Source organism: Hipposideros armiger, unplaced genomic scaffold (genome assembly GCF_001890085.2).
Source record: "Hipposideros armiger isolate ML-2016 unplaced genomic scaffold, ASM189008v1 scaffold_88, whole genome shotgun sequence".
NCBI classification, from domain to species: Eukaryota; Metazoa; Chordata; class Mammalia; order Chiroptera; family Hipposideridae; genus Hipposideros; species Hipposideros armiger.
Genome location: NW_017731438.1, coordinates 3384378 through 3396326, shown reverse-complemented (window position 1 = coordinate 3396326; position 11949 = coordinate 3384378). Strand labels below are relative to the sequence as shown.

Below are 11949 nucleotides of genomic sequence, written 5' to 3'. Positions count from 1 at the left end.
ATATATAAATATATATTCATCCCAGGTGCTTTTTAATACATGTTGTTACATAAACAATACAACAGGTATTAAAAAGCGTCTTACAAACTATATACCCAATTGAAACCAGTCTCTGCGAGTGAGACCCAAGCATCTGGATCTTTTTAAGGCTTCTTTGTTGATTATACTGTGTAGGTAGGGTTGAAAATCACTACTCTGGTATATAATATGTCCATAACCTCAAAGACCTTTATTTTGTGCTAGGCTAGTGAAGGAGTAGGATTAGTTTTAAGATAGGTACACAAGATGCTGTAGGAATCAAAAGAGAGTTTGATTGGATACCTAGAGCATATAAAATTCTTAAGGATTCAGACAAAAATTGTCATTTAAGAACACTTAACGGGTAACATTTCAGTAAGATGTAAAAAGGACATTGGAAGAGATATAAATAACTGGAACAAAGCTAGAATCAGAAAAATAGTATTCTACCTCTATGATTTAAAGAAAGTCATATAGAGGCTATAAAATTGATTTGGTTTTCTCTTTGTGGTAAACCAAAAATGTCAGTTAAATTAGTTCAAGATAACTGATTTATACGAGTGCAGTTCAGATTTTTTTTGTATTTTGGTAAACCTGTTTTATTTTCGTCCAACAGTACCCCGAGAATTTCCTTATGAAGAGGATTCAAGGCCTCGCTCCCAGTCTTCCAAAGCTGCTATTCCTCCCCCAGTGTACGAGGAGCAAGACAGACCCAGATCTCCGACGGGACCTGGCAACTCCTTCCTTGCCAACATGGGGTAATGGGCCTAGTGCTAGCCTCTCAGCAAGTGTCAGGAGGACGAGACTCAGTGTGACGTGTTGGCCACCCTTTGCGTAAATGCAGCTGGTTTGAAAAGGAGGGTATTTGGGGGCCTGTGGGGAGGAGCTCGGTGTGTTCAGTCACAGCATCCTTCCTGAGAGTCAGTGTTGGCGCCACATGGAGGGTATTCCAGCACAGTGCTGTGTGTTTTACACAAAACATAAAGCCTTCGTGTGTAAGTTTGGAATGATTGAGATGACGAACATCTTCTCCAGGTAGCAACAGTTTCTGATAATTACTTACACTTATTTTCATAACAGTTGCAAATAAAATAACTCATATGAACCAGACTTACACTACATGTAAAGGGCAAACAACATCTTTTTTTCTTGATAAAATGAGCCATTTGCTTTAAGGTCATGGTTCTATACCTTTGGCCTAAACTCTTAGTCATTCAAACTATAATTAGACATTTGTTTGCCTGCCTACATGTAAAAATCAATTTTAAGGCTTTCAGGTGGAGCTTGTGGAATTGTTTTTTTTAATCCGCACTGGAGTTGGCATGCATGTTGTTTAAAAGAATGTTTATGTTGTATACTGTGTATTTCATGCCATGAGGGGCTATCAGATGGAGCAGCAGTACACTATGTATGGCCTTTGTTCTGTGGCCTTTAAAGGAATACTGCCTGTGACAGAGGTGCTGTGACCATTGTCACCACACTGGTCTGCTCTCTCCTGTGTCCTGTGCTTTGATTCTTGGAGCACTCGAACTAGTTAAGAGTTGGAGTAGGAGGCTGGGTTTCTGTGAGAGGATTTTGAGTTTCTGACCTTGGTACCCATCTGCCAGACCTGGGCTGTTCTCTGTAGTAGCTACTAGCCACAGGTGGCTATTCAGTTAATTTAAAGTGGCCATAACTTAAAGTGTACTTATCCCACCACACTGGCCTCCTCTTAAGTGCTTGTGGCCACACAAGGCTAGCAGCTACTGTATTGGGCATTGCGGAGACAAGAGCGTTCCCATCAGTGTAGAAAGGCTTGTTGGGCTGCCCCAGCGTGTATGCTTGAGGGGGTGCAGAGACATGAAGCTGTCATTTTTTTTCTGCTCACGATAAAAATTGACTTTTTGCTGACTTCCCTGTTAAATAGGAATTCAGTCTTTAACTTATGCCTAAGGAAGATGCAGTTCAGCAGTTTTCAGGCCTTGTAGCCCTAGAACAGCTTGTTCAAATGAACTTTTTAAGGAAATTGCATACATGAAGTAATGTAGGTGCAGTTCTAGTTGAATCAGCAAGATTTTGTGGTGCAAGCCCTAAATGGTCGCTGGGGGGCACCCTTGAGATCTGTGAGGCATCTCCATGTGAACTTGGAAAGCTCTTATGGTATTAGAGAAGAACAGGGGACTGAGACACAAGAGTTGTGGGTTCCAGTTTGAATTCTGCCATTAAATTCTATGTCTTGCTTTTATTTCTAGTCATCTTTCAGCTAGTCGGGTAATCTGGGCTTCGATTTCTTTGTTTTCCCACCTATTAAATAGATGATCTTTAAGAGCTCTTTATTTATAAAGACTGTGATTGGATACTATACTATTTAGAAAAATGCAATCACCTTCTTTATGAAACTCCATACTTATATTTTGACAGGCACATTTTTAAATAAACTCTGGTCATGAGCTTCATAACAGTGCAGATGCTGACACACACAAGGAGTCTATAGTGTTTTCTAACAGGTACTAGGGAAATTTCATTAGGGAAACTAATATTTCCCTTACCTTAAAGATAATCTCAGGGTGTCCAGGGTTTCAGCATTAGCTTTTTGTGTTTCTTAATCCTGAACATGCCCACAATGTCCACCTAACAACCTATTGTTAACTAGATGTGACCTCATCAAAGGCTTGTGGGATTTCCACTCTTCTTCCCAAGAGACTGTTCTGATAAAATCCAGTTACGCCATAGCTGATGACTTCAGATGTAAGGGATCTTCCTCTTTTCCTCCCCCCAGTGGCACCGTAGCACATAAAATCATGCAGAAGTACGGCTTCCGGGAAGGCCAGGGGCTTGGGAAGCACGAGCAGGGGCTGAGCACAGCGTTGTCGGTCGAGAAGACGAGCAAGCGAGGAGGCAAGATCATTGTGGGCGAGGCCATTGAGAAAGGTGGGTCTTCCCAAGGGCCCTCTCTTGCATAGAATCAGAGAATTCCTGATTAAGATGCACTCCAGTTCGGTGTCGTGGCTCCTGTTTATTTGTTCAGAACAGGTGTAGAGATAGGAAGGCCCATAGAAAAAGACGAGAGACTTTGGCAGAAGATGAACAGTATTCAAGAAAATAATTTCCTACCTACTTTTACTAGGCAAAGAACCGTGTTAAATTGACATGATCGTAGTTATGTTTTTATAGCATGAAAGAGCCATGTGCAGTATATCCATGATTATGTCTGCTATATTCCATCCTATAAGTGTTCTGATGGGTAGATAATGCGAACTTGGTGTTTTATTTTCATTTGATTATCACAGGCTGTTCTGTACTGAGGACATATTGGAATGAGTGAAACATGTTTTAGCATTTTAAGCAGGAGGATTGAGTTCACTTTGAGTAAGCTTAGCTGAGCTCTCTTTCCTAAAAGAAGAAGAAAACTCTTCTGGCAGCCCTGTCAACACAGCTTTAGGAGGCAGCTGGTCAGCCTAGAGTTGCCCTGATTTGTGGGAGGATCTGACATGAGGCAGCCAGTGGCTGGCTAGTTAACTGCTTATTGCATTGGGCTAGTAACCTTCAGCCACTGTCCAGCCAAGACTTTTACCTGTAAAGCTTGTGATGTACTCGGTGAACCCTTTAGGAAGTGCACTAAGCAAAACTTTCAGGGAACTGGGAAAGCTAAAAAGTTCCAGAAATCATGGTGAAAACCTATAACAAAGCAAAGCGATGCTTCCATCACAGAGCAGGCTACTTTTTTGCTCAGAGACTGATTTGTGTAGGTGCTTATAGATGACCCTAGGACATAAGGTGGTTGCTAATGAAATTAAATTATTCATTGTAACTCAGACTCAGCGCTCTAAAACGTCCACATGTGATGATTTGTTTTCCTACAGATGCAGCCAAGAAGTCAGATTCAAATCCATTAACTGAAATACTTAAGTGTCCTACTAAAGTGGTCCTACTAAGGGTAAGAAGCAGAAGGAAGAAACCCTGTTTGCTTACCTTGATTTTTGTGTGTCACTCCACCCTAACGTATCCCTGCATGCTTTCAACCCCACTGATACCGTGCCGGGTAAAGAAAACTGAAAAGAATATTTTTGCAAATGATACTTTTGGATAGACTCCATATAAGACTGATTTTAGAGTCCTTTTTGACTAAGGTTTCTTTGCTAAATGTATTTTAAGTCTACGGTGAGTAATTACTTTAAAATATTTGAAATTGTTAGAAGGTAAGCTTAGTTTATACATTTTGATGCTTGCATAATTGCTTTTATAACTTTATGAAGCATAATGTATGATTTATTTAAGAAATACCAACTTTTGGGTGCTACAAGGATGACAGTTTTCATTGTGTCATTTGGGATGAAGAACATTTGCTGTCATGAAATTTACACATCTGTCTCATATATTTGTAAATTATACTTGATAGTTGAATTTATTTATTTTTGTTTATAGAACATGGTTGGTGCAGGAGAGGTAGATGAAGACTTGGAAGTTGAAACCAAGGAAGAATGTGAAAAATATGGCAAAGTTGGAAAATGTGTGATATTTGAAGTAAGAGGGTTTTCTTTTGATGTTTATAACTTGTACTTGACAGATTACAAAACATTTTCTACAAATAAGAGACAGGGTATGCTGTGCTCTAAGTAACATTGTCTTACTATATAAGGTGATAGATGTTGGTTAGTTACACTTTCTCTTACTCAGTTAACAATTTTAAACATGAAGACAAAGTCTTCAAATTTTATTTGGAGAAGAAGTAAAAATTTCATTTTATGATTGAGGTTTAGTTTGGTGATTAAAGACTTTGATTATAGTTTAGTTACTGGGACTTGCCTTTAGTTTCATTCATTTGGCAAGTGTATATTTAGTGCCTCCCACACACCCAATACTATATGGAGAGCATTTGGGATGTTCTGTTCAATTGAAACAACAAAACAAACCACATGTAAAAGAGAATATTGCTAGACTCAGTGGCATTGACTATAAGTACAGGAGTTGAGAAAAGGGTTAGATCAACCAAAAAAATAGAGAAGCCCTTGTGAGCACTATCAGGTGGGAGCTGAGCTTTGAAATGAATGGGTGGGATTTGATAGGATGAAAAGGATATTCAGATTAGGGTCACAGCTTCCAGGAGATTGAGGATGGCTGCAGAATGGACTGGGTGGGCATGGTGGGGATTAGCAGGAGATGTGCCTACACAGATGGAATGGGGTTGTGTTATGCAGGGCTGAGAAAGCACAACAAAGAAATTGTACCCATTATGAGAGACGGAATACAAATCTTTTCATCTTAGATTTCTGCTCTCGCTTCTGCTTCTCTTCCGTATCATGTTGCTGTTGTTGACCACGTAATTATTTGTTTCGGTGTCAGCTGGCTCAGGGCCTCCACAAGGCCAGACTGCTCTGCTTAGTTAGGTGTGTTCCCAGCACCTAACCCCGTACCCGTCAGAAACAGATGTTCAACAGATGCTGATGACAAGTTATACTTATTTCCTTGGTATTTGACCACCACTTGTTCGTATGTGATGATAATTGGAATACTTATTCTGACAGAAACCATTTAGGGAAGAAACCTCACATTTAGTGATATCTTAAATGATAACTTTACCAATTACTATACTTTCTTTCACAGATTCCTGGTGCCCCTGATGATGAAGCAGTACGAATATTTTTAGAATTTGAGAGGGTTGAATCAGCAATTAAAGGTAAGTTGTACAGCTAAATATAAAGACTAAGAAAGTTGAATTTGTGACCTTGTCATAATTAAAACATGTTTTTGTAATGTTTCATAGGATTCCTGTATTAACTGACTGTCTTGTTTGTCTTTTAGCTGTCGTTGATCTGAATGGGAGGTATTTTGGTGGACGGGTGGTAAAAGCATGTTTCTACAATTTGGATAAATTCAGGGTCTTGGATTTGGCGGAACAAGTTTGATTTTAAGAAACTAGAGCACGAGCTGCAAGCTGAAGTGAGCAGAGAAGAAAAGGCAGCAGGCAGCCTACATGGCCGTTGGGCACAGAGACTCTTGGAAGGACTGCTAAATATATGTTGATTGATCCCTTTTTTATTTTGTGGTTTTTTAATATAGTATAAAAATCTTAAAAAAAAAACAAAAACAATCTGTGTGCCTCTCTGGTTGTTTCTCTATTTTATTACCACTTCTGAGGTGATTACCTTTTTTTTGCCAGGATTTCATGATAATTCTCAAGTGCTTCAGTGATAACAGCATTTCTTGCACTAAAAAAGAAACCTAGAAAGTTTTGGGATGTGGGGTTGTATTAAGTTATCCTTTTCTTTCTTTCATTCTTTTCTGACTCATTTTAATAAAAACCTGCAAGTTACTAAACTCTATCTTCATAAATTCTATAATAAAGTATCATCTTGGCATTCTGCCAAAGGTGAAAATGTCTGCTTTCTCTAACAGAGAAATTCTTATTATTGACTCCAATCATAGAAAACTCTTTACGACCTGAGCTAAGGTTGAAGAATTGTGAACCTACCATGACCTGTATGGATGAATAATTTTTTATTAAGTCAGACTGTAGGGTTCGTGATGGATTTAGGGTATAGAATACATGAATCTAGCATTTGTTTTCAGAGATTCAAGCATAGCTTTTAGCGTAGATCAGAAATGACAAGTTAATTCAGAACCTCACGGATATATTGTAAATGCGTGCTCATAATGTTTTGGAAATGGTAGTTCCTTGGGGTCACATTTCTACTGGCAAAATTTGCAGTAGTGTTTAGTTCTTATATGTAATTTTAAAATTTATAAAATTTAGCCACATCAGCTACTTAAACTGTACTGCCAATTAATATAATTCCAGAATTACAAAAAATTGTACCACTGAATTGCAGTGGTATATGTGGCCTTTTGCAGGATCATGCAAAAGAAAAGGTGAAAATATTTGGTACTGAGGTTCATTGCCAGAGCGGGAAGTATTTCCAGAATATACTTTTGCCTGTGTTGTGTTCCCTGCTTGCCCAAATATTGCATGTGACTTTCCTGAGGTGGCAACTGAAGGACATGCACCTATGTTGTCGCTCTAGGTTATTATGACATGAAAGTGTGTTATGACCCTTCGGGGGAAGAAAGCAGTCAACATTTCTTTGCATCCATGGACTCGGTTTCGAGACATAAGGAATATTCTGACCCTTTTTAAAAAAGGATTTTCTCATGTTTTTATTTAACATAAATAAAAGAACGTTTTTTCTTTTGTGGTATTATTTTACTGAGTAAAATTGAATGGAGACTTGGTTTTGGGGATAAAAGTGTGCACATATTGTATAAAATAAGCTTGGGTTAAAGAATGACAACAGTGTTTTGCAGGACATGAGAACCAAGAACAGCCCCAAAACTTGAATCAGTCTACCTGTGGGCCTAGTGACTCAGCACCGACGGCACCACGCTTGGGCTTGCAAGTACCTAACTGCTTCTGCTGAGTATTTGTTAGGATGGCTTAGTGGAATTTGTGTAAACTCTAATGTTCCCAACTGCCTATCAAACCTGCAGTATTATTTTGCTTTACAATAACATTGTTTATTTGCATTTAGGTGGCTTTTTCCAACATGCTCATGATCAGCAACCAGAGAAATGCTAGTAACTTCCACTACTTTGATTTTCAGTAGCATGGGCACAACTAAGTGAAGATCTTTCTCCCCATTCTAACTATTTTTAAATTATCCATGACCGCATTAATCATTTAGTTCATTATTTGCATTGAATTCCTGATAGTGGAATAATTTCTAAATCTCCTGCAAGATAGGGCTTGAGAAATTTGAAATTAATTTTAAATATTAACTAAAATTCAAATTAACGTCAATGTAAAAGTTCCAATGTAGCACAGCCAGCTTTATTTGTGAAACAAGGAAATAAAGGCTTAACTTCTCTTAAAAAATTTTTCCAATATAAATTAAAAATTAATGAAGCTACAATGTAACTAGAAAGATTCAGACTAATGGACATTGTCTTTGGTTCACCTGTGATCTGAAAGTCCTTCCTGTGTTTGAGAGTTTCCTGCATTCAAATTCACCCCCACCCTCCCAAGGTAGAGAGCAGAACTTGCTCTCCAGCCTGTGTCACAGTGAAGGTGGGGCCCCACCCTGGGTTTTTCCCATCAGATGTGCCACCCCAAGGCTTCAGCTTGGAGTAGAGCTTGTACAGGCTGTCCTCATGCTGGCGAGTGTTGGCACTGGGGCAGTGGTGGGAGACCTTGGCATCCTCTACTGGCATGTGCTGTGGGGCCACTCGTGTGGGAGGGCACCCTTTGGAGCAGTTTCTAGGTGTGATTTTGGAGTTTTCTTGCTTTATCTTAAACCTCTAAGCATGACTGGGGCCTGACTGTAGATTCTGTTTGCTATCTAGCTCGTTTTGGGGTGGTCTTTGTTTTTTTGGGTTTTTTTTTGTAAGTTCCTTTTCTGTTTAAACAGGCCGGAGTGAGTTCTCTCATTTGTAACTGATGGATAAACAAGTTGATATCTGGAATTGCAAATGATAAATCCTAAAAGATGGAGGAGGTAGGATACGAGGATCCACTGTCCTTGGTTAGTTGGGGAAACTAGTTATTTGGTAGCAAGGCATCTTGCCAAACGGTTACTGCAGGGCACAGAGCAGACTGGTGTCGAGGGAAACCGCAGAGTGTTAGCGTGTTTGGTCACTTCTTGGGCAGCTGTGTGAATGCCAGACTGCATGGGGTCAAACCCTGGTTCTGCTTGCTTGCTGTGTGACTAAATGCCTTGGCTGAAAATAGAAATGCTGATCATACCTACTTCTTAGAATAATTAGGAGGATAAATGAAATCATACATGGAAAGCAGTATCCCAGTCGTGTTGAATAGATGCAGGCTGCAACGTCCTGCAACAGAGCAATAAAGTCAGGCTAAAGGAAGCTGGTTTGAAAGCAGAGGGAAGAAGCACAGCCTTGCTAAAAGCAGCTTTCACTGTGCGCAACCTGTAGTCTGAGTTGATTGGGAGTTGCAAGACTTAGAGTCCTGCTGGTTGGATAAACCTGCCGTAATTGAAACTGTACCAAGGGGCCCGGCAGCAGCCATAACAGAGGAGTTCAGATTGGAGAGAGATTGTGGTCTTGCAAAAATGGAATTAAAGATGTTGCTTTGAATTGCCTCAAGACAGTAGCCATTAAGGTAGGGAAAAGGGATGAAACAGAGCTCCAGAGACCAGCAGCTCGACACAATGCTCAGTTTAAAAACCATCTCGGTAAAGATCTTTGTGTTGACCTAAGCACAGGATGTGCAGGTATCTGGTTCTTTTCTGCCTTTGTTCATTAGGTCCTGTGTTAAGAGCAGATAACCTATCTTTTTAGCTGTAGGTCTGCCATGTCTCGCCACGTGGACCTGATCATGACAACTGCATTTCACCCAGAAATTTTGGACTGGAAGAGATTTGGAGTCATTTCTTTAAGTTGGGGGTGAGTGCTCTTAAAGTCTATGTCTGGGAAGACCAGTGACTATTTGGGAGGAGCCAAAGAGGTCAACTGGCAGACAACCACCACACATCCCAACACCTGTTCCCAAACTCCTCCTTTCTATCTTACACCTCTATTTTAAAGACTGGAAAAATTAAATTCTTAGGTGGAGCTAGAGGTGGCATTGTGACATATTCTGGCCAGTGAGCTGTCAAGTGGCCATGTAGTCTATATTTTTAGGTCGTTTTAGAAATGCTTCCTACTTTCCCAATTAAACCACAGTTGCCATTTAGTGAAATTCAGGTGATTAGTCAACACTTTCTTCCCCTACCCCAACCTGCAGTAAGGCTCTATGTACTACATTTAGATTTGTCACATTCTGCATTTCATCCTGGGATCCCCCAACCTCCTAAATGAGTTTTTAAAAATTGATATATATTAAGGTTTACTCTTTGAGCTGTAAAGTTTTATAGGTTTCAACCAATGCTTTAGTATCTTGTATTCACCATGACTGTGTCATACAGAATGTTTTCACTGCCCTAAAAACCCCCCCCTGTGCTCTTATCTATTCAAATCTCCTCCCTCACCCATCGCCTGCAACAGCTGCTCTGTTTACTGCCTCCATAGTTGTGCCTTTTCCAGAAAGTCATGTAATTGGGATTATATAGTATGCAGCCTTTGCAGACTGGCTTCCTTAGCATTGTGCTTTTTAGAGTCATCCATACCTTCTGTGGCTTGATAGCTCCTTTTGTATCAGTGACTAATACCCATTCCCCTATCGAAGGACATCTTGGTCACTTAACAGTTTTTGGCGATCATGAATAAAGCTGCTTGTAAACATTTGTGTGCAGGTTTTTTGTTGACATCAGTTTGTACATTAGTTGGGTAGATATCTAGGAGTGCAGTGTAAGCTGGATTGTATTGTAAGACTCTTTAGTTTTGCCTCTCCCATGTTTTCAAACTCCCTTTACTGACATCTTAAAGCATATAAACATTCTCAAATCGCTCCCTTCTCTAAGGGGAAAAAGTCAAACCCTTGAATTTTTAGCTCAGTTTCTTACTCCCCAGGTCCCTGCTCTTGCTTCTTTTCAAAGCCAGGCTTCTCTACAGCCACCTCTTTTTTTTTTTTTTTAAGATTTTTACTGGGGAATTGGTGGATGGGAACAGCGCTGGGGAATTGGGGGAAGGGGAACAGACAAGTTGCTGTCTTTTTGTTCTTCAGTCTAGTTGTGGAGGACGTTGCTTCACTGGCTCAAGTTGGCACCATCATTGCGCTCTTCCCGGGCGAGGCAGATCAGTCTCTGGCTTCTGGACGGCCGCTCACTGCGGCTGCTGGCCGCTCACGCTGGCTGCTGGCTACACACGGTAGCCCATGGCAACCCACTGCCACAGGGGCTGCAGCCTACGCCATCGCCAACGACTCACGGCAGCCCAGCTCTAGATCGAGCTGTTGTTCAGCATCTTAGCTGTAGAGGGCAGTGTCACTGGCCCTCATATGTGGGATCCGAACCGGGGCCCTCTGGCGTCCCAAGCCAGCTCTTAACCATTGCGCCACTCGGCCGGCCCCCACCTCCTTATTTTTGATAACCCCTTCAGTGCATCCCACACTTAAAAGAATGGGGATTGTAACTGCCTACACATTGGACCTACACATTACTTCCATCAGACTTCCTCAGTTGCTGTTAAAGAGCAGTGACTCACATCTAACGGGATCCATCCACTTCTCTTTCTTGGCCTTTCATAGCATTTGACACTCTTAACCACCCCTTGCCTGAGGCCCATGACCACTCTTCCTGTTAGTGTTTCTCTTTACCACTCACCTTTCACCCTCCTCCCAGGTGAGTTTACCTACTACCCTCCTGGCCTTTGGTTTCTGCTGTGACTAACACGCATTATATCGTTATCTCAGCTAGCCCTCATTACAAAACTTCAGATCTGTACACCTGCCTGTTAGATGTTTCCCTTCCACCTCAAAGGCGTGTCCCAAACTGCACTCACTATTCCCCTTGCAAACCTGCTAAGCTCTCTTAATTTGGAAACGATCACCTAAGTTAGAAACCTAAGAATCATCCTAGATTTCGCCCCTTCACTTATATTCCAGCCCAATCTTAGTTGAGACCTGTTCATTCCATTTCTTTTCAGTCTTTCATATTAACCCAGAACTCCTTGATCTCAAACCCTTATCTCTTGGCCTAGAATAGACTGTGGTCTCCAACTAGTCTCCCTGCTCTGATCTTGCATTCCTAACCTGCCAACGTAAGGCCTCAGCTGTTCAAGTTATTCCCATAGAAAAGACTCTTCTGGTCATTCTCTGTAGCCAGGTCTAGACTAAGCTAATAGGCCGGGAGTTGTCCCCTCCCCATGTGCTTGTTCTTATCCCAGCATACCTTCACCTTACCTTCCAACCGGTAGAAACATTGGCAGGTTTTTCTGCTCGTGTTCTTCCCTCTGCCTGGAGAATCAGCCCTTTCCCCCTATTCTTTCAACAATAACCTTGCACCTAGTGCAGAGATCAGCAACTTTTGAGACGAAAGAGCCAGCAGGGGTCAGCAAACT

At 41.0% G+C, this 11949-nt stretch overlaps 1 protein-coding gene across 1 annotated transcript in view; it reads left to right on the top strand.

Moving 5' to 3' along the window:
- RBM17 (RNA binding motif protein 17) overlaps positions 1 to 7183 on the top strand; it is a 34598-nt gene extending 27415 nt beyond the window's left edge. The window contains exons 6-11 of the mRNA XM_019644532.1: positions 635 to 776; positions 2777 to 2928; positions 3861 to 3934; positions 4423 to 4521; positions 5602 to 5674; positions 5800 to 7183. Coding sequence (XP_019500077.1) covers positions 635 to 776; positions 2777 to 2928; positions 3861 to 3934; positions 4423 to 4521; positions 5602 to 5674; positions 5800 to 5903 — 644 coding nt within the window. The 3' untranslated portion in view covers positions 5904 to 7183. The remainder of the gene's footprint in view (positions 1 to 634; positions 777 to 2776; positions 2929 to 3860; positions 3935 to 4422; positions 4522 to 5601; positions 5675 to 5799) is intronic.
- The last annotated feature ends 4766 nt before the right edge of the window (positions 7184 to 11949 follow it).